The following is a 22,065-nucleotide window of genomic DNA, read 5'->3' on the forward strand; positions in this document are numbered from 1 at the left end:
AGTGATTGTCAGCCGTAGATGTCTTAATAAAATTATATATATTAACGATGAACCATGTTTGAACCAACGTCCTAAGCAAAACTCATGTTCCTTGGAGCCTAAGGAAAATATTTTTCTATTCCTATCAGACACAAACAGTAATGCTTTTATTTTCGGAGCCTCCATTATTGATAGCGTCGTTTTTTTCAATATTTCCAAGTTGAACTATGATTTGTATATTGATTAAAGTCTAATCAACAAATCTGAAGTCAAGTTCAAATAAAATTCTCTTGCTGTAGTTGGTTCACTTAAAAAAGAATAAAAAAAAGAATTATCAAGATTTGGACTTTGAAGGATTTATTTATTGACTAAAGTATTATCAACAAATCTCATCACTGATCCATATGCAACCAATGGTTTCCATCTCATACTTGTTCCAGCTACTTGTGGAGTTCATGGACCATCTTGTTATTATTGTTCACCAAAAATAATATTCAATATGTAATTTGTAAATAATTAGATTAAATTTGGATGGAGACCTCAAATAAAGGAAAAAAAGAGTACGGGAAAATTTACAAAAAGGATATGAACTTTGGAAGATATGATTTTTGTTTTTTGTCAATTTATACTCTAAATTTTTTATATTGTGTTAAAGTAGCCCATATTGTCATGTTTGTTGTATATTCCGTTCAAAACAAGTGACATGTGAATATTTTTAAGGATCAAAATCGTTAAATTATCAATTCATATCACTTAAAAAGTGATCAAGAGTCACAAAAGTTCTGTTTTGGACGAAATATGTAACAGAGATCATGAAATGAGTAAAGTTAACACAAGGTGAAAATTTAACCCAAATCAAAATTCATATCTCCAAAATTCATGTTATTTTAATAAATGTTTCACTCAAATGCAGGAGCAGATGATCCAAGTGGAGCTCAACAATATATGTCAATGTGTGCTGGAAAGACGTGGAACATCTGGCAAAATTATTACTACAATGGTAGACAGCAACTACCATTTTTTTATGACAATGACAAATACCCGAAGCATTATTATATTCTGACCCTGATTATCTCATTATTATATTCTTTTTTTAAGTTTATAATTGAATATCTGACCCTGTCAAGGATCAAAACACTGATACATGCATGTTATATAGCAGCTTCCTAGCTTGGACCTTGGCTTTGACTATTGGGAATTGCTAGTTAGAATTTGAGTTTCTGCCTTCATTTTCTCAGAAAACTCTTGTACTTCATTTCCCAGAAAATAAAGTAATCCTTGCAGTAAACCATGGCCTCCTCTGCTTTTGCCACTATCCATACAACTTTCATTAAGAACAAGGTCTTCACTTGCTTCCAAGATTCTTTGTTTTTCAATATATCTCAGTGAACCTCTTGTTTTACACATCTTCTCTTTGTTTTTTTCACTAACTCATGGCTTGAAATCTTTCTTTTTTCCTCAGCAAGATTTGGGTCTCTCTGCCTTCTCTTCCTCATCACCAATTTTCACTCAGAAATGCAATGGAAGAGCGTCCAAGAAAATTGTCTCTGTTATGGCACCAGAACAATTGGAACGCAAGCCTTCAACCACTGGCTCAGTTGGGTTTCTTTCCCTTATATATTGTTTGATTCTCTATGTTTTTTTTTTTCCACTATGTGTCCTTGTTTTGAGTTTTTAATGGTGGGTTTTGATCAATTCCAGGTCAAGATCCCTATGACAATGACTGAGAAGATAATGGCTAGGGCCTCTGAGAAAACCCATCTGAACCCAGGTGACAATGTTTGGGCTAATGTTGATGTTCTAATGGTTAATGATATTTCTTGCCCTGGTGTATTTGCAACCTTCAAGAAAGAGTTTGGGGAGAATGCAAAGGTATTCTACTGTTATTTTGCCATATTTGAATATTGACTACTCGAGAGATTAACTGTGCAATTGTTTTGTACACAATGTTCAAATTTACAACATCATATACTATTCTGAACTGATTTTAACTTTCAAGTACCGTTTGTTTCACCAACTAGCTATTAGTCTAATGGTATTTCTCTCCACAAATTCAAATTCCCCTTCCTGATTAAAAAAAAAAAAAAAGTACCATTGTTTCAAGTCAATTGTCACTGATTTTGTCGAGGGGATTTTGTGGGGTGTACATGTAAAGCCCAGTGTATATACATTTCTTTGCTAGATCTATATTCTGACAATTATTTTTTCAGTCAACTTATGGACATTGTCCTTGTCAAGTCATAATTTTAGAAGCATGTACAGTTGAAAATTGAACTTCATGTGTATGGTCCCAATTCTGTGATTGCATTTGGTGAGATTTTGTAACTTCATTGTACTTGAAATAAAAGGTCTGGGACCGCGAAAAGGCCGTCATTATACCTGACCACTATATATTCACAAATGATGAACGTGCACATCGAAATGTGGATATCGCAAGGGATTTCTGCTTGGAGCAAAATATCAAGTATTTCTATGATATTACAGATCGAAGTGATTTTAGGGTATGGAGTATTTTACATCATTAATTTAATTTCCAATTGACATTATAGTCTGTAAAAAGTGACATTGAATGTGAACTTTGCTTCATAATTTATCAGGCTAATCCGGACTACAAAGGTGTGTGTCATGTTGCTCTTGCACAAGAAGGTCATTGCAGGCCAGGGGAGGTGCTTTTTTTTTTATTTTTCAAAAAATAAATATCAATAAATAAATTGTTGATTCATAAACATCTATCCAATGCTTACACCTTTATCTATGATTTCTTGCCTCCAGGTCATGTTTGGTACAGACTCTCACACCACTTCTGCTGGAGCATTTGGTGAATTTGCTACTGGAATTGGCAATACTGATGCCTCCTTTATATTGGGTACTGGGAAGCTCTTAGTCAAGGTCTGTGTAGATGCCTTTTGTTATTTGAAAAAAATAGAAAGAAAAGGGTGTCTGATTTATAAATGTATAACATGTTCAAATGTCCGATTATTTGAGGAACCCCATAAGGTTTTGGCGAATATTTATTTGAATAATGGATCAAACAGTTAAAATGCAGGTTCCCCCTACCCTGAGGTTTGTATTGGATGGTGAAATGCCCAATTACTTGCTTGCGAAGGATCTGATTTTGCATGTAAGTTTGATCACTCAATGAGGCAGTTTTTCTCTTTGCACCACCACCACCATTTTAGTGGTATCTTATTTGATTAGTATGGCTTACTTTTGTTTTTCCCCTTAAAATTGTCTTTTGCCTTGCAGATTATTGGCGAAATATCTTTGTCCGGTGCAACATACAAGACTATGGAGTTTGTTGGCACAACTATTGAAAGCCTAACTGTAAGTAAACCTCAAAAACTTCTACACTGCAAGGTCCTTTTGATTTTCTTTTTGAAGGTGTTAATATCACTTTAGACTGTTCGCAGTTGTGTATGTCCTGATGCTTAATTTGTACTGTAGATGGAAGAAAGGATGACATTATGCAACATGGTTGTTGAAGCTGGAGGAAAAAATGGTGTTGTTCCTGTTGATAGTACCACATATAAGTACCTTGAGGTAGTGCAACTGTTTGATTATGCAGACTTAAGCTCATGGCTCTCTCTCTCTCTCCCTCTCTTTGGGGATATTACACAACTTCTTCCTCTTGCTAGGTCTTATGATGTCCTCTTCTGTTTTGAGCAGGACAAGACACCTCTGGTGTATGAACCTGTTTATAGTGATGAGCAAGCAAGGTACTTTAAAGGCTGCAAATAATTCCTCTTCTGTTTTTTCTTTTCTTTTTTTCAGAATTGAAATCTAGTCTCAAGATTGGGTTGTTCTTCCTAGTTCTAGTCCAGACTGTGTTTGTGAATTTACATGAACAGAAATTTTTTATGGTATCTTGTTAATCCTGTTACAAAAAAAAAAAAAATTGTGTTAAACAGACCTCATTGAACAGAATTAGTTGGATTTACTAGGATGTTTGGGGCTTTCACAGCTTGTTGTAGCTGCTAAAATTCTCAAGCACACAAGTACCAAGCAGAGTCCCTTGGCTCCCAACATCTTAAGTTGTGAATGTTTTGAATAACAGTGACAATAAATGTGGGGACTTTGACCTTTTTGCCCTGCATGTATAAATGTGAATGTCCAGTGATATGTACTCAAAATAAATAATGAGAGACTTTAGTGTGCACACACACTTACAACAGATAAGTAACATTAACTTCTAACTTGTACTTACAATATCTATTAAAAAAAAAAAAAAAAGGTACCAACTTATATAAGCTACATTATCCTTGTTTCACTATGTATGACTACTTAAATAATAAATGATACATATTGGAATTTGGAAAAGAGAATGAGAGTTGTATTTTTATGTTTTATCTTTTGATGACTTCTCTTGTGTTGCTCTTCCTATGTTCTCTTTCTGGGCTTTGTTTATACTTCTGATCTGACTTTGTTGCTATTATTAGATTTCTTAAAGAGTACAGATTTGACGTCTCAAAACTGGAACCAGTGGTGGCAAAGGTGGGTTAGTTTAATGTTGCTAAGAGAATTCTGATATAAAATCTGTTTCAATTACTGATATAACCATTGATAATTTATGAGCCTTTTCATTTACAGTGAGTAATATATCCCTGTATTATTTCAGCCTCATTCTCCGGATAATCGTGGTCTAGTGAGAGAGTGCAAAGATGTCAAAATTGACAGAGTATACATTGGATCTTGCACAGGTGGAAAAACTGAAGACTTTCTAGCTGCAGCCAAAGTTTTTCATGCTGCAGTAAGTAACGAACTAATTCTCTAGGTGTTTTTTTTGCAAACTTTTGTTTAATGGTGGTTAATTGAATGACCATATTACATTTACATATCTGCAGGGCAAAAAGGTCAAAGTCCCCACATTTCTTGTCCCTGCTACTCAAAAGGTTTGTAATGCCATGCTAATTATATGCTGAAATAGTGAAATCTCAGTACATTTGCTTTGCCAAGTTTTATGACCCTTTTATTCATATAACATCTTTATCATGAAAAATATTTTGTAAATTAAATATTTTATATTTATACAAAATCTTCAGGTGTGGATGGACCTATATACCCTCCCAGTACCAGGATCTGGGGGCAAGACTTGCTCTCAAATATTTGAAGAAGCTGGTTGTGACACACCTGCAAGTCCTAGTTGCGGTGCTTGTTTGGGTGGTCCAAAAGACACTTATGGGCGCTTGAATGAACCTCAGGCAAGTTACTCTTTCCTATTGGCACATTATTATTTTTTTTTTTGTCAAACATCCCAAATAATATAGATTGAAGCTTAGACCAAATTTTGTTTGTACCTATTTTCTTATTTAACTCTAAGAGAGGGATTGTCATTTCAATTGCAGGTCTGTGTGTCAACAACAAACAGGAACTTCCCAGGTCGAATGGGACACTTAGAAGGCCAGATATATCTTGCTTCCCCATACACAGCAGCTGCCTGTGCAGTGACTGGTTATGTCACTGATCCAAGAGAGTTCTTGAACTAGAGTGTTAATGCAACCATAAATCTCAACACTGGTTGCATATGCTTTTCTTTTCTCAAAGTTATAACCTGTTTGTGTTTCTAAATTTTTGCCAAGGTGCTTATCTTTGTTGCTTCTTTAGGTGATTTTGAAAAGCATTAATGCAGAGATGCTTTTGAAAACTGCTTGTTCTTTTGCTTTTTATCATACACGTGTATCAGCAACTTGTTTGTAATATACCACAACAAATCATTTGTTCTCTCATTAACCTTTCTCTTATTTTGGCAATTTTTGTATTTCCACAGCACTTCTACTGTAAATTACACCAAACACATGATTGCTTATGCTTATTTTCTTTAACTTTTGTGCAATACAACCAAAGCGGAAAATGATTCAAATGAGATTATACAATATAATTTTCATTGCATAAAACCACAACATAATGCTGAATTAGTAGGAAATAGGATCTTTTGCTGAATTTTTTTTTTTTTTGGGTGTTGATCTTATTTATATTTACAGCGATGTGTTTTTGGGGGTTTGAGGATTATGCGTATTGGGTTTAGTATTAAAGATCAAATTAAAAAGATAATTAAATGGAAGTCTAAAACAACCTAATTTTAGATATAAGTATAAGATCATCATCAAAATGTTGATATCGACTCAATTACAAAATCGCAGGCCAAATTGTCTGCACAAAGTGTAGAGACCAATTAGACAAAATATCACAATCAAAGCACCAAGCATCACAAGGTCCTAACATTAATTAACATGCCAAACCCTACCACAAATTCTTGGGGTAGCAGCCTTGATCTAAAATTGGCCACTCTGTGGCATTAAAAGTCATGATTAATTGAATTAGTACCAAATATCTAATATATTATATCGTCAAACTATTAATTTAGGATTTTTTTTCAAATTTGGTACCTAAACTTTAACTTGTATCCCAAAGTGATACCTAAACTATTATTTGACTCAATTAAGTATCTAAATTTTTATTTTGTGTCTAATAGGCACCAAATTCAAATTTCATTCTATCTGTTAACAGAAGCTAGGGATAAGCATGTCCCAAAAAAAAATTTATTTCTCCTCTGCATTCCCTCTACCCCACCCACCCAAGCCCACACCGGCCATGCCTCCCTTTCTCTCCTTCCCTCTCTCTCCTCTCCTTTCTCCCTTTCTCTCTCTTTCCCTATCCCTCATCTCTCTCTCCTCAGCTCCTGATCGGAGAACTCCCACCCAGCCTCGCTCGCTCCCAAACTCTGGAAGACAACCTTTAATAAGACCAACTGTCTTTATGGTCATCGTTTATCAATACAAATAAAGTTAATTGTTTGTAACAAAGCTTTACCTGCATATGAAAGTGGAAACTATTAGCTTATGTCTTATATTTTTTTTAAAATCTTATCAAAATGTTGAATTGGGTTTTTAACAACAATTTGAAAGTTCTAAAGAAACTAAACGAAATCAACGAATTTAGCATATTAATTACAACTAATAGAATAAAAAATAAAAAAAACAATAAACTTAATTACAAAAGAATTCAAAGGGAACAAAATAAGCTCAAAGCTGCAATGTTTGTTTCTAGTAGTAATATCTATCAGAAATGTTGATTTGACTAAACCTTGCTCTATTAAACAGTATTTTTCAGCATTTAAAAGATCAGAAAACATATGAGTACTGCAAAACCCAACTAAAAGAAAAGAAGTATTAGAAAATTGAAAGAGCCTCAAGGGAAAGAGAGAGGGAAAAAGAGAGGAGAAAGAGAAGAGATAAAGAGAGAGAGAGAGAGAGAGAGAGAGGAAATCGAGGAGAGGGAGGGAAGGAGAGGAAGGGAGGCCTGGCCGGTGTCGGCATCGGGGAAGAGATGGCCGGTGTGGGCAAAGGGAATGTAGAGGAGAAAGAAATTTTTTTGGACATTCTTACCCTTGAGTTTCTGTTAACAGATTAGATGGAAATTGGATTTGATACCTACTAGACACAAAATAAAAATTTAAGTACCTAATTGGGTCAAACAAAAATTCACGTATCAAGTTAGGACAAAGGTTAAAATTTAGGTACCGAATTTAAAAAAAACCCATTAATTTAATAACACACATGATAATAAAATTCTACTTGAATAATAATTTAGGTTGACTCTAGTAATTACATATAGACATAATAGACTATCTAACAAAAAACATTTTCTTTTGCACTAAATCTATAAGTGTCAGCTTTCAAGTGCTCACAATTGTGACTGTCTTTTTCTTCCACCCACTGAGATTACAGTGGAACCCATATAAAGGAAATGGCAATTACTTAAAGCTTTCCAGCTGTTGGGTTTCAATGCAATTATAAGTGTTCTTCATGAGGCTGCATGTTCAATAAGTTCTGATAGCAGTGAGCCAGTGAAGAAGAGCTTTAAATGATGGCTCAGTCATTCAATTAAGAGGCCAATTTTAGAAAAAGAAAAAAGTTAAAATAGGCAGAGAAAAGAAGTTATTTTTAGGTATAACTTTTTACCAAGGAGGTCTTCAGCAAGATATGAAATGGAAACCAGCAAGAAAAAGCATGCAAGTCAAGTCAGGTAAGAAAGTTGAACAGAGACTAGCATGAGTCTGTGCAATAAAAAAATACAGTTGTCCCACAATTAATTAAAAGAAGGTACTTATGCTAAAGGCACCCACCAGGACCTCCACTGTCCAGTAACCATCAATTGGGTAGTAATCTGCAGTCAAAAACAAAATGATTGCATAATATTAATCCTCAAGTCTGTCCAATTTTCATTGAGCATTAACTGCAACCAAGGAACAACATGATTGACTGATTGGATTTAATAAATCAAAACCATAAGTGAAGGGTTACTTTACAATACAGAGTATATATGTATAATACATAAATTTATTCTACTCGCATCAACTCTTTTTCTCACGAACTTGTGACTTCCTATTATACACAAACTCTCATATACTAAAATGAAAATGACTATGAGTGCAAATGTGATTCTAATGTACTGAAAGTTTACTGTTTTAGATGTGGGAACAAAATAGTGGTGGATTCAAAATACCGTTTATGTATGTTGAGAAAATGTGACTATGTGAGTGGATTAAAATCCTTACATGTCAGCCGGTATTATATATAAAATAACCCTACTTTTGTTATTTGAGAGAAAATCCTAGTTTTGCATATGAGTTTGTTATTGAATTAAAGATAGTTCATGTATCTATATTCAAAGTGATTAAAGAAAATGATATCCTTATCTGACCAAGTTGATGCCACAGATAGTGATTAAAGATAATGATATCCTTATCTAACCCTCAATTCATGATCTAATGGCAAATCCCAGGTCCTAATGTTGAAGTAAAATTTTAGTAAGGTTACAAACTTACATTATCTTAATATCTCCAATTCACAACTCCCACAATATTAGAATATTTTTTTTTCTTTTTCATTTTGATTAATGGTTCATATTCAAAGATGATCTAAATACTAAATCAAACATCCCTTTTGTTTCCAATTAGGCACAAAGAGATACCTAGAGAATTATGTACCTTTCTTGGATGATAAGCTACTAACCTTAATGTGCCAAACGTAAAGCAATAGACAATGCCCTTGAAATAAGTGAAAATTAAGGTAGCTAGGGAAATGTTTGAATCAGATAAGGGTCATAGAAAGCTTAGTGGGTGTATTTTATATGGATTTTAAAAGACTTTTGTGGAGTTTAAAGTCATGTGATATTCAATTAAAACTTTTAAAGACTTTTAAAAAATGTGTAAAAGTCTAGATGTATTTAAAAGTCATTGACTTTTATGGAATTCATTTGATGATGGATTTTAATAGACTTTGAAGACTTTTATGTGTATTTCAAAGTCATTAAAAATCCAACCTTTCCCCTACGGATCCCTACGGATTTCTATAGACTCTGTAGAACTCCGTAGAACTCTATGAAAATCTGTAAATTCTGCAAAAGTCTATCACTTAAAAAAAATCTACAAAAGTCTATATAAATCTATATATACTACACCCCTTTTAGTAACTCTGGTTTCAATCCAACATGAAACCCTTAACCACTATTCTTGCACAATGTGGCAAGTGGCACATATATGATGGTTGTGACATCCACACTAGGTATCACAAGGCCAAACCAATTGAGTAAATTTCTACCATACCAACATGTCACTTGAGTCACTTTTCTACTATTAAGATAAACTTTTTATCGTTTTTTTTTTTTTTGGCCATTAAATCTATCATGAAGTGTCTGTATCATGGATTGGAGTTCCTCATGATCAAGTTAGTACAATTACTTGAGCTCTTAGAATTATGACAATCAGAAGATTGGGGTCCCCTTAGTTGTTTGTCAGTTCAAACAGTTGGCAGTTGTAGGGCATGTGATTGTTGTGAATACAAAACCAGTCATTTTCAGAATTTAGTGGTTACCACTTTTTGTTCTGCCTACCAATTAGTATATATGTGGTACCATGATTCAAAATCAAGTTAAAAGTTAAAGCTACAGGCTGAAGTATAACAAACAGCGACAACGCTGACCAAAACAACCAAATTAATTAATAAATAGAAAAACACACAAGCTTTTCTTCTATCATCAAGAAAAACGAGTCCACTAGATTGCAGCAAACTCAACACTCTAGATATGAAGTGCTCCCATATTTACAGTATGAGAAAGCAGCATTTAGCCGAGTATGCAGGCCTGTATGCTAGCACTATGTAAGAGGTTGTAAAAACTAAAAACAATATGGCCTGCCCAAAAATAATAAAAGAGAAACCATCAAGAACCAGAGAATGGTTTTGAAAGAAAAGCAAGCAAAGCCAAGTGGAAGCCAATCTTAGCACCCTGTCTTCTACTTCCTTCTGTTGTCAAACTGTAGGTTTTCCTTCATCTTACCAGACTTGAAAAAAGAAATTGGGGCAGCACCTTTTCTAGATAGGCTTGTTTCTTTGTCTCTCATTCCTTTCTTGAAATCTTGGAGCTGCAAGTAAATGATTAATCAACATTAGAGAGAAATCTTCACAATCTTATAGGAACGCGAAAAAACTGACAAAATGAAACTCAAGAGAGCAAAATGCAACCTTGATGATTTTAAATGTACATACCAAGTCCATTAGCCTCGGAGGTCCTCATGATACGAAGCCTTTTCACTGAACAGAGGAACATCCTAAATGCCATAAAAATAGAAAACATACTGTTAGCATCATTTATTATTAAAAAAGAGAAAGAAAAAGAAAAAAATACTTGGGAAATATGTTTTTATTCTCTTGTAGAAAGCAAAGGGTGATGGAGGTTCTTTATGAGTATAACAACTTCTTTTTCGGGTTTGCATTACTTCTTTTTTACAACAAAACTAATAATTAGTGGTAGCATGCAGCATACCTCCAAGGAACATCTCCTACAAGCATCCAATCTTCCTCTTTATCTTCATAAGTAAGCACAAATTCAGAGGATCCATCCAGAAGCTTAGACGGTTTTGTTGCTTGTTCCTTGTCTCCACCTGACAAGAGCACAAAGTCATCAATATCAACAAGAAGAGTAACATGACATGAAAAATGCATCCGTAACTGACCCAGTAGTGATCATATACTATTCAAACGTGACCAAAAAACATTAAGGTATCAGCCAAGTCAAGATGGCCACCATTAAGTACCAATTAAGGTAGATTACTCATCCCAATTGGAACTCATAAGCTTATAAAGTAATTAACGGAGCCACAAATAAGGTCCTCTATCCATTCACATCCTTATTGTGCCAAAGGCAAAGAAAGAGAACTAACCAATTGAGTTGACAGTTGTAGTGATACTGAAAAACATGTCCTCCAGTGAGTGAGCTAAAGTCTCATAGCAAGAGTGAGCATTCAAATCCACTTTCCTCCCTATAGGAATTCCATCCATATTCACCTTCACAAATCCAAGATGCCCTTTCTCTTTAGTAGTTGTCTTATTACCCATGTTAATTTTCTTCTTAGAAGTGTCCTTGGATTTGTCCCCAACTGCCTTATCATCTTCAGCCCTTGCAGTCTTTGCTTGGTTAACCAAGCTGTTCAGCCTTGAAGCACTTATAGGTGGCCATCCCACAACCTGACTGCTTTCATAATACAATACACAACAAGTCAACAATGAATTAATGATCCAGTACATCATAGGGTACTTCCAAAAACAGAGTATTCACAGCCTTAATCCTCAGAATAATTTATCTTTCTTTTTTCCTTTTTGGAACTTTTTTGATAAATACATTCAACAGATTATAATACTACAATTTAATGGCATATATAAAAAAATAGTAAATTTTAAACAAAATATTTAGGAATGGATAAAAAGTGAAAGCCTATAATTGAATAGTCGTAAACAGATTTAAAACCATATGAAATTAAAAAAAAACACAGAGCTTATACAGGAAATATTAAGACTCAAAACAAATAAGAGGTATAGCTCTATAGCATAACATAATATTGATAAATAATAGACGATTAAACAAGAAAAAACTAAATATAAAATACACTAGACAGCAAATGCAAAGATCGGCAGAACCTATCAACTATCAACTGGTAAATGAAAAGGAACAACAACAAAATTTTTAAACAATTTTTTTATCTTTTTTGTTCAGATTAGGACAAAAAAGGAAAGAGCAGTCCACTGAAACAAAACAACACGAGAGCATGCAAGAATTCAATTTGCCATTTTCTCTCAGTTTTCTCAGGAACCAAACAGAACGAGATAGAGTAAAAGAAATATATTAAGAAAAATAAAAAAGGAGCTTACTTGGTATGAAGAACCTCACCTTACACTAGTGGGAGATCCACCCTCTTGGGAAACAGAGTCTGCAGCTCTCTTAATCCCAGAAACAGCAGCAGCAGCAACAGAAGAAGAAGCATTGGGTCTGTGTGAGAACCGAGAAGGAGGAGCTGTGGAGGAGCCATGAGAGACCACAGAAGGGAAGTCTTTGGCAGTCAAGATTCGGCCACGCTCACCCCATGCACATGGTTTGTTGGGCTTCCCTGCACCACCACCACCTAGGCTGAGGCCCAGGCCCAGGCCCAGCTCGAGCTCAGCCTCAGCTGGGTATGAGGTTGCCTCAGAGGACATGCCCACATAGTGGTCTTGCTCCACCACCTCCACCTTTGACATTGTGGACTCAATTGTTGATGAGCCCCCAGAAGACCCACCACCACCACCACCAAGTAAACCCAGAGTGCCTTCCATGAATTCTAGAGAGAGACAGAGAGACAGAGAGAGACAGAGAGTTTGAAGGGGTCAAAGAGAGGTTGTAACTTGTAAGGAGTTGTAGTTGAGAGAGAGCGAGAGAGAATGGAATTGAAGGGGTTTTGAGAGTTTGAGTACACTAAGGAATAGACCACAAGAGAAGGAAGTAGAGGTAGGTTGAAGAGGTGGTGGAGAGAGTGATGATGATGGGGCCCATATGTCTGCTAGTGCGCCCAGCACTCTGCCACTCTCACCACACCCACGGTACCCACCCTCAATTTTTCTTGACATATATGATTCATATCTTTCAAGAATCTCTCTCTCTGTTGGTGTAGTAATAGAAAAAGAAAACAAATTGATTTATTTTACTAATTTTAGAAAGAAATAAATTATACACTGTTGGGACTTGGGACTACTACATCAACTACTCAAATTTGAAAAGTAAATTAAGCTTTTTCAAATCAAATTTATTTTTAATTTAAAAGTTATTTAACACTTAAAATTTAATATAATCATAATATAAATCAAATGTTGTTTAAATTTGAAGAGTCAATTAAAGTGAATAATTTTCACTCTTCAAATTACCACATAAGTCAGCAAAGTAGAATTTAAAAAATAAAATTTGAAGAGTCTCTTAGAGATGCTTTAAGACAACTATAACTATTCACTTAAAGAACAAATTTTGGTGATCATCAAATATTTTTTGCATTTAATTGTTAGATTTAAAATAATAAATCAATGAGTTACTAAGTTTAGTAGTTACAAATTTAATTCAACTAATTATATAATGTCTCTCACGATTGCTTTGTCCCTCGTTTAAATAGCTTTATCACTCAACAATAGAGATAATAAAGAACCATATAAAATTGTATATTGAAGAGCATACACAAATGCTGTTGGGTTGATCTTGTGTTTCATTCTCTCTAATTACAAAGATTATCTTTTGCTTTTGTGGTCATTTGTGTGGCATGATAAGGTTTAGAAGAAAATTTAATGAATGAAAACCATTAAAATAAGTGTGGTGGTAATGGTATGATGAAAGGTCTGAAATGATACAAGTTCCTAGCTACTATGATGATATTTTTAACTTTTTGGTCTTGTTATGATGGTTAGTGATAATATTAAACTTTGGCTTGTCGGACCTTTTAATTTGGACAATGAGGAAAATGACATTATAGTTGTATACACTGCAAGATCATGCATTTAATAGTACTACTTCTTGGGATGTCATATTGGTTTTTGGTAAATAGCTTATCTAAATTATTATCAGCAACATAGGGCACACAAATTGGAACTAATTTTTTTATTGTTCAATGAAAAAATTCATTTTGGATTGCATAATTGAAGAAATAAAAAGAAATTTTGAAAATTTATAACTCTAGTGGTAGAGATTATATCCAAAGTTCTCCACTTTCCTCTCCTCTCCTCTTTGGCCTCCTGAGAAAATAAAATAAAATAAACTGTTAATTGACACATTTCTTACAAATCCAGAGGAAATTCTTAAAAAGAACTTTGAGTAGATTGATGAAATCCAACCATAGTTATAGTGAGTGGTGAGAGAAAATATTCTTTAGCTAAAAGAATCAGCACAACCCAAAACACCTTCAGAGTGTCTCTGTTTATGCAATGGATAGAGATTCAAAGTGGTTACCATTGCACCCCATAATTATATACTTTATATATTAAAGCATAGGGGCTAGAGAGCAGTTTAGATTTAATAGAAGTTGCTACATAATCCTAGGCCTAAATGACAACAATTATACTACTATACTACTCAACCAAGGAGTACCATCACTATTAATTTGAGCTTAGGTGTCTCTTAAAGCTTGGGTTAAAGTATTAAAGCATAGGGTTAAAGTCTAAAGGTTGAGTCTTTTTACAAGCAAAAGCATTATTCTGTTGTTGTCTCTCTATGCACCCTTTATTTTCTCCTTATGTGCTGTCTACTATTTGGAAGACAAAGGGCACAAAACCTTGTTTTAGAAAGTTGAGACCTAAAGAGAGAGATGCACTGACAGTGGATGGTGGGCCTTCTAGTTAAAGGTGAGAAAATTAATAAAGATTGATTATAATACAACAACAACAACAACATGTTTTATCATTAAATATTGTGGAATTAGGGACCACATCTCAACAATTTGTTGGGGCAGGCAGAGATAGTCTAATCAATTGATTGTTTGGGAAAGAATGGTGCAGTGAAATAAGTCAATGTTACACAATATTATAGTTTACCCCTATGTAATTTTTTTTCCCCTTCTGTTAATTGTTTGCTGGGGTTTTCTTGTTATTTCTTATGTAAAAAGTTAAAAACCAAGTCTTTTTACCATCAGCCAACCTTCCTGGGCTGGGTTTTAAAACTCCAACACTGATGTATGAAATCAATAAGGTTGCTCACTCCAAAACCTCACTCACTAGCTTCTGATCTTCTGATCTTGGAAATTTAGATAGAGGAAGGACCATTGTAGCTTTCAGACTGTGTATATCCTCTTGGAAGATGTATTGCTAACCCAATCAATAAAAGTTGAAGCTCTCCATAAAAAGAAAAAGAGGCATTATTTATTCCAAAGCATACAGATCATGCTCAAGGTTTTTTATGCATGAGAAAAATTGTCATGTAGACGACTTATTCCAAAACATCACATAAATACATAATCACTAATTCTATTAAGGTTATAATGACCATGAATATTGATTAAGCTACCAGTAGAACGGATATCGAAAATGATAGCTTTCAATGATATTAATATGTTGACTTAGATTTTTAAATTCAAAAACTAATATGACTAGCTAATTCAATCAAATAAGGTTCCAATTCGATTTAGTTCGTTTATAGAGTTATGTTCTAAGCCTAATCCAAAAGCTTTAATGTTCACCTTTTTTCATTCCCATGCCGAAAGCTGTAGTGTATCATTATATCTCTTACAAATTGTTTTTCTTTAAAAACGTACACAAAGACATACATTATACATAGCAGTAGAAAAAAAAAAAAACGAAAAAAACTTGGAGTAAACAAATGTAGTAGTGTTGGATTGTACGCGATATATCGCGGGAAGAGATAATGATAAGTTGAGTTTTGACGAAGTCGGACGGGAAGGTAAAAGGTTGTGGCTTCAAGGGACAAGTCGACACGGGAGCCAAGTCACGTGCCTCTAAGCATTCCCTCCACGCCACGTAAGCCGACAGAGTACGCGGCTGACCGGGGGAGCCTTGGGGTTGGGGACCACCGAACAATAACCCCACTCTTCCTGTTAATTAAGTTTGCAATTTTGAGTGGCCAAAAAAAAATAAAAAATTTGCAATTTAGTCCGAGACAGCTCCACACTTTCCATGAAAGTAAATTAAATAAAATCCCTTCCTACATGGCTACATGTTGAGACTTGAGAGTTTCCTTATAGGATGAGTGAAGCCGTTTATAAAGTTTTTGGTCTTTCGATTTAGGAAACTTCATTAAATAACTTCTTTTAATAACACTCTTACTTTTTTAACCATTCTCTTCCAATTTTTACTTTTTTTAATGTAAAAGCCACTTTTTAGACAAAAATGCCCTCCTTCAAACTCCAGCAACATCTTCTGATGATCTCCCACCCACCCATCATCATCATCATCTATGTTTCTTCCCTACGGCAACATCTTCCCACCCATCTGTCCTCTATTTCTTCATCTCTCTCGATCTCTGTTTCTCTCATTTCTAGCTAATGTCGGCCAAACATATTTTAAGGAGATGATGGTTTTCATTTCTATTTGACTTGGTTAACTAAGCAACCGGCTGCTTCTTAGATCTGCTGCCACACCCCACCACTTCTTAATAAGTAGTTCTAATTTAATCTACACCTTTCTCACTCAAAACTCTAACACAAGACCAAACTGGCCTCTTTAAGTCTCTAACACAGTATGAGAAAAAGAGAATTTCATTTAATCTTTCATTTTCTGGTTTGATTTGCTGGGTTTAATCTTTCATTTGATTGGTTTGTTCTTTCAGATTTGAAATTTAATGGTCGACAAATAATCGACACATAATCAGTGGCGGATCCATAAACATTCTACTATGGGGGCAAGATTAAGAAGCTCAAGAATATTTATCTTCGGTAGGAAAAAATTCTTCAATATTAATGAACAAAAACTTCATTCATAGAAAATAGCACAATATTACAAATCATAATTATCCATGACGCGTTTTCATACTTTGAAAACACAACATTATAGCCTCATTATCAATACTATCAAATACATCTTTTTCAATGTACACAATCAAACTATCATTCATCCAATGATCTCCCATTCTGTTACGAAGTGGATTCTTCACAATCTTCATAGCTGAGAATGCTCTCTCCACTGAAGCAGTCGCAACTGGTAAAATCAAAGCCAATGTCAAAAGCAAGTACACTAATTAACCCAATTAATCCAAATACTCAATTAACAATTAACAATTAACAATTAACAATTAACAATTAACAATTAACCAATTAATCTAATTAACCCAAATACCCAATTAACAATTAACAATTAACCAATTAACTCAATTAACTCAAATACCCAATTAACAATTAATAATTAGAAATTAACCAATTAACTCAATTAACCCAATTAATCCAAATACCCAATTAACAATTAACAAACTAAACAATTAAACAAATTAACCCAAATTAACCCAAATACCCAATAACAAAACTAACCCAAATACTAAAATACCCGATTAACAATTAACATAAAACTAAGTAAAATAACTAACCAATCTAACCCAGGCAAGGGCAAATCTACTGAACCCAGGGGCGTCGCGACTCGGCGAGGGAGCAGGTTGAGCAAGTGAGCAGGCCGTTGAACGACGAAGTGAGGCAGCGAGCAGGCCAGCAAGGGGCGTCGCGTCACGAGGGAGAAGTAGCCAAGCAGAGCAGGGCCAGCAGGCGTCGGTGCGGGTAGAGGAGCAGGGGCGTCGCGTCGCGTCGCGAGGGAGAAGTAGCCGAGGCTGTTGCGCAGCCGAGGCTGCTGAGCAGCCAAGCAGAGGCGCAGAGCAGGGCCAGCAGGCGTCGGCGCGGGTAGAGGAGCAGGGGCGTCGCGTCGCGAGGGAGAAGTAGCCGAGCAGCTGAGCAGAGCAAGGCCAGCAGGCGTCGGCGCGGCGCGGGTAGAGGAGCAGGGGCGACAGTGCGACACTACTTTGGTTTCAGAATTCAGACTTTCAATTTCTGAATTTTTTGTCGTTCTATCATGTGTGTGGCTGGCTGGTACTCAGAGTTGGTTTATTTAACTTGCCAAAACGACGTCGTTTTGGCAAGTTTAGAATTCAAAAAAACAACATACGCATCTCACGTGACAGTTTACACCTTCATCTTCCTCACCAGTCTGTTCTTCATTTCTCTCTTAGCCATTTTCACAAACACTTGCTGCTCTTGCCCCTCTGCCTGCCACTGCTGCCAGTAAGTTCATGGGGTCAAAAATTTCTCTCAAGCCCAGCAATTCTGGGTTCATGGGGTCAATTGACCCCATTGACCCCATTGTAGATCCGCCCCTGCACATAATCGACAAATGGTGTTATAGTCACTTTAGACGGTGTTGTAGTCAGTTTATTATATTCATGTCGACTATTATTTGTTGACCATTAAATTTCAGATCTGAAACAAAAAACTCAAGTCAGATCTAAAAATGAAAAAATTGACAAAAAACTTCTAACATAACTTATTCATTTTTAATAACTAAAATTGGATCAGCGCCAACAAATCCAAATCCGAGTTGTGCATGAAACTAATCATGAAATGAAAAAGTAATAGAAAAAAAAAAAGAGGAGAGAGTTGTAGAGAGTCGTGAGGGTGGGAGAGGAAGAGAGAGAAGTATTTTGTCTGATTTAGGGATAAAGAGTCAAAAAAGTAAGAGATGGGAAGAAGGAAGGGTTAAAAAAGTAGGAGTTGTATTTAAAATGTACATTTAAATGAAGTTTCCCTTTTATTTATTTTTAATTAATTTTAAGTTAGATGCTTTCATTTCTTTTATGATATTATAGTAGGACGTATATTTATGAAGCTCAATTGTCACACCAGCTCCAACGTCACTTAATATGAAATGTTCATATGTTTAGCTTGATATATAGTTGTCACATGTGGAATAAAACCTTGTATAATGGTTTACAAGGTGTGAGTCTCTTTTTTTATTGTCAATTAATTTCGGGTTTGATGCTTTAATTGTCTTTACTACTCACAATTCATAATTCAATAACTCAAGGAATTAATCGAATTTCTTACTTTTTTTTTTCTATGCTTGATTTTGCTTAACTTTTAATTTTAATTGTATATTTATTATCCAAGAGAAGGGAACAAAACATTAAATGGATTCACAACACTTCTACATCTATGTATTCACAATCATTGAATTTATATCACACGTCAACTATCATTCAATTTAGTGGATGACACTTCATTTCTTTCTTTCGGAGCATATTCTGAGTTCATATCTCATGAACAATAGTTGATTAATAAAAAAAATTAGAGTACATAGTTAAAATTAAAACAAACAAAAATAAACAAAACAAAACATAAAATTCTAGAAAAAAAAAAAAACATAATAGAGTTCAAATTTAAGAGGCGCGTGGAGTCAAAACTTGTTCTTGGTTCTCCACTCAAGTATGGTATGAAGGTGCATTTGATGTGGCCCACAAAAGGGGTAGGTGTATATTCTTCCATAATTAGGTTTAGATTTTAGACAGCTGAAAATCTAAAATGTGGGATTTACAAAAAAAAAAAAAATAATAATAATACAAATGGTATCATTTTGTGTCTCCACCCTTTTGGCCGCCAAATATTTTCGTATTTTTTTAAAATTTTTTATGAGTTCCTCTTTAATATAGTGATTGTATGGCATACAAGTATGCAACTGTATTTAATGGTAAAAAAATCTATGTAATAGAAAGTATATTGGTCAATGTTTAAGGGTTAAAATAAATATATGCTGTACAATATTTGACTGTGGTAGACATTTATGTTTTTTTTTTAGGGTTAAATCAAATTTTACCCCCCACAGCTTTGTTTTATAACTTTTGACCCATTGACTATTAGTTGGTAGATTAAGAGAAATAATAGTGTGTGAGTGTAACATTATATGACATGCTGACATGATATTACCAATATAATTAAATTATAACACGATTAATATTCAAAACTCGAAACATAAACAATACCCTTAAAAATTGGATATGTATAATAATTTGAGTAGTTTGGTATATCATATCACTGTGTCACATGGTGTTATGGTCACATATAATAATTATTTGTAGAGTATATCTAGATTTAAAATGATTAGCCATCTAAGATTAAAATACACCTAAAAGTCATTCTATTGTAATATATATATAGAGAGGCACTATTGACACTCCCAGCCAATTCCTATTTGCCCACCCACCTTATTTTCACACCCCCACAAATTTTTGTACAAAAAACAAATCTATTCATCACACCCCACATTATTCCTAAACTGCCCTTATCCCTTCCTCCTCCTTCTTCACCTTCACCTTCTCCTTCCATTTTCCCTATCCTTTATATACTATGATTCACTTGTTATGAAGAATAGAAAATATCTTTTCTTCAAAATAATTGTCCAATCAAATTGGATGAAACAAGTAATACTCGATTTCAATTGAACTTCTAACTCTTAGCACTTGTGATATATTTGTGTTCTACCATGCACTTGTGTACTCTTAGCACTTGTATTCTATTCGTGTACTATTAGCACTTGGATGAAACAAGTAGTACTCTTAGCAATTGTGTTATATTTGTGTTCTACCAGGCAGTCTTAGTTTTTTTATTTTTTTTTGTTAGCATGCCCTTTTTAGTAATTTATAAAAGAGGAAAATTATAATTAATTTTTTTAAAAAAATAGGGGTGGGAAAATAAGACAAGTGGGTAGAAATAACACCACTTTTATATATATATAGGAATGCCCTAAACCCTAAACCCTATATATATAGGAGTGCTCTAAAGCTAACCAGTTAGCAAGTTAATATGAAACTAACCATACTTTTGGGTTCACCACATCACTAATCTCATAATCCGAACCATCAATTATTTAGGCCATATTTCAAAGATCATCATTGCAAAAAATCAACTAAATCGAAAATCATGTAGTCATGTAATTAAGATCAAATAAATAGACGATCAGTATTTTTGATAAAAGCATATAAATAGTTGTTATTATAATCAAATGGCTAAATGACTTCTGATTTTAGAGATTTTTTACATGAATGATCTTTGAAGTAGAGACTAAAAAATGGATGGTTCGAATTTTGAGATTACATTGTGCAGTGGGCCCAACATGGTGGTTAGCTTTGTATTAACTTACTAACCAGTTAGTTTTAGAGCAATTTTGTAGATATATATATATAAAATCTCCAAGATCATTTCTATAAAAAAGCTCCAAAATAGAAAGTCATTTAGTTATTTGATTATGATAACAATTATTCATATACTTTTATCGAAAACAGTGATCGTCTATTTATTTGATCACAATTAGATGACTAAATAATTTCTAATGTAGTTGATTTTTTACAATGATAATCTTTGAAATATGACCTAAACAATGGACGGTTCGGATTATGAAATTAGTATGTGGTGGGCCCAAAAGCATGGTTACCTTCGTATTATCTTGCTATCTGGTTAGTTTTAGAGTACTCATCTGTGTGTGTATATATATATATATACAATTAGATCACTAATTTCATAATCTGAACCATCAATTATTTAGACCCTACTTCAAAGATCATCATTGCAAAACATTAACTAAATTGAAAATCATGTAGTCATCTAATTGAGATCAAATAAATAGATGATCAGTATTTTCGATAAAAGCATAGAAATAATTGTTATTATAATTAAATGGCTAAATGACTTTTGATTTTGAAGATTTTTTACAGGAATGATCTTTGAAGTAGGGCCTAAAAAATAAATGGTTCGATTTTCAGATTACATTGTGCAGTTGGCCCAACAGGATGGTTAGCTTTGTATTAACTTACTAACTAGTTAGTTTTAGAGCATTTTTGATATATACATATTAGTCTCCTAAATAAAAATGCCTTATAAAATAGTACCTTATTTTAAGGGATTTAGTTGACTCCCATAATTTTAGTTAGTATTAATTCAAATCATTTTTCTAAATCTCTCTCGAGTTCAATTACTTACTTCGTTTATGCATGTTTATGAAGCATTAATATTTATTCCCACATTCAAGACTAGTGTGTTTTTTACTAAAATGTAAACTTGTAACAAAAATAAAATATACGGGTAAAAGGCAAAAAATATGAAATCATACACAAGCCATTCAAATCCCAATATGATCGGGATCATTTTGGGGAAGTATTTGACTTAGTTAAGTACAAATTGCGTAGTTCTTGCTAGAAATTAAACCAGTTTAATTAATTATATAAGACCCCCATCGATCTCCAACTTTTTCTCAGCAAATTAGCGAC

At 34.1% G+C, this 22,065-nt stretch overlaps 2 protein-coding genes across 3 annotated transcripts; one reads left to right on the forward strand and one right to left on the reverse strand.

Moving 5' to 3' along the window:
* The first annotated feature begins 1,189 nt into the window (after positions 1-1,189).
* Positions 1,190-5,654, forward strand: LOC147293750 (3-isopropylmalate dehydratase large subunit, chloroplastic-like). The gene is made up of 15 exons (XM_086233202.1): positions 1,190-1,320; positions 1,442-1,576; positions 1,681-1,851; positions 2,328-2,480; positions 2,577-2,645; positions 2,752-2,868; positions 3,026-3,100; positions 3,226-3,303; positions 3,424-3,519; positions 3,646-3,695; positions 4,416-4,470; positions 4,595-4,726; positions 4,821-4,868; positions 5,019-5,177; positions 5,322-5,654. The coding sequence occupies exons 1-15, from the start codon at positions 1,270-1,272 to the stop codon at positions 5,460-5,462; spliced, it is 1,530 nt and encodes a 509-aa protein (XP_086089328.1). The 5' UTR covers positions 1,190-1,269; the 3' UTR covers positions 5,463-5,654.
* Positions 5,655-9,960: 4,306 nt separating this feature from the next.
* On the reverse strand, positions 9,961-12,722 carry LOC147293751 (auxin-responsive protein IAA13-like). Of its 2 annotated transcripts, none has more exons than XM_086231734.1 (5): positions 12,202-12,722; positions 11,198-11,505; positions 10,801-10,918; positions 10,524-10,585; positions 9,961-10,399 (listed from the first exon to the last, which is right to left on the reverse strand). In XM_086231734.1, the coding sequence occupies exons 1-5, from the start codon at positions 12,621-12,623 to the stop codon at positions 10,350-10,352; spliced, it is 960 nt and encodes a 319-aa protein (XP_086087860.1). In that variant the 5' UTR covers positions 12,624-12,722; the 3' UTR covers positions 9,961-10,349. The 2 variants fall into 2 exon arrangements, with proteins under 2 accessions (XP_086087860.1, XP_086087861.1); XM_086231735.1 differs by having other exon boundaries at positions 10,500-10,585.
* Between the last annotated feature and the right edge of the window lie 9,343 nt (positions 12,723-22,065).

The sequence above is a fragment of the Dryas octopetala genome, chromosome 2 (genome assembly GCF_963921425.1).
Source record: "Dryas octopetala chromosome 2, drDryOcto1.1, whole genome shotgun sequence".
NCBI lineage: Eukaryota > Viridiplantae > Streptophyta > Magnoliopsida > Rosales > Rosaceae > Dryas > Dryas octopetala.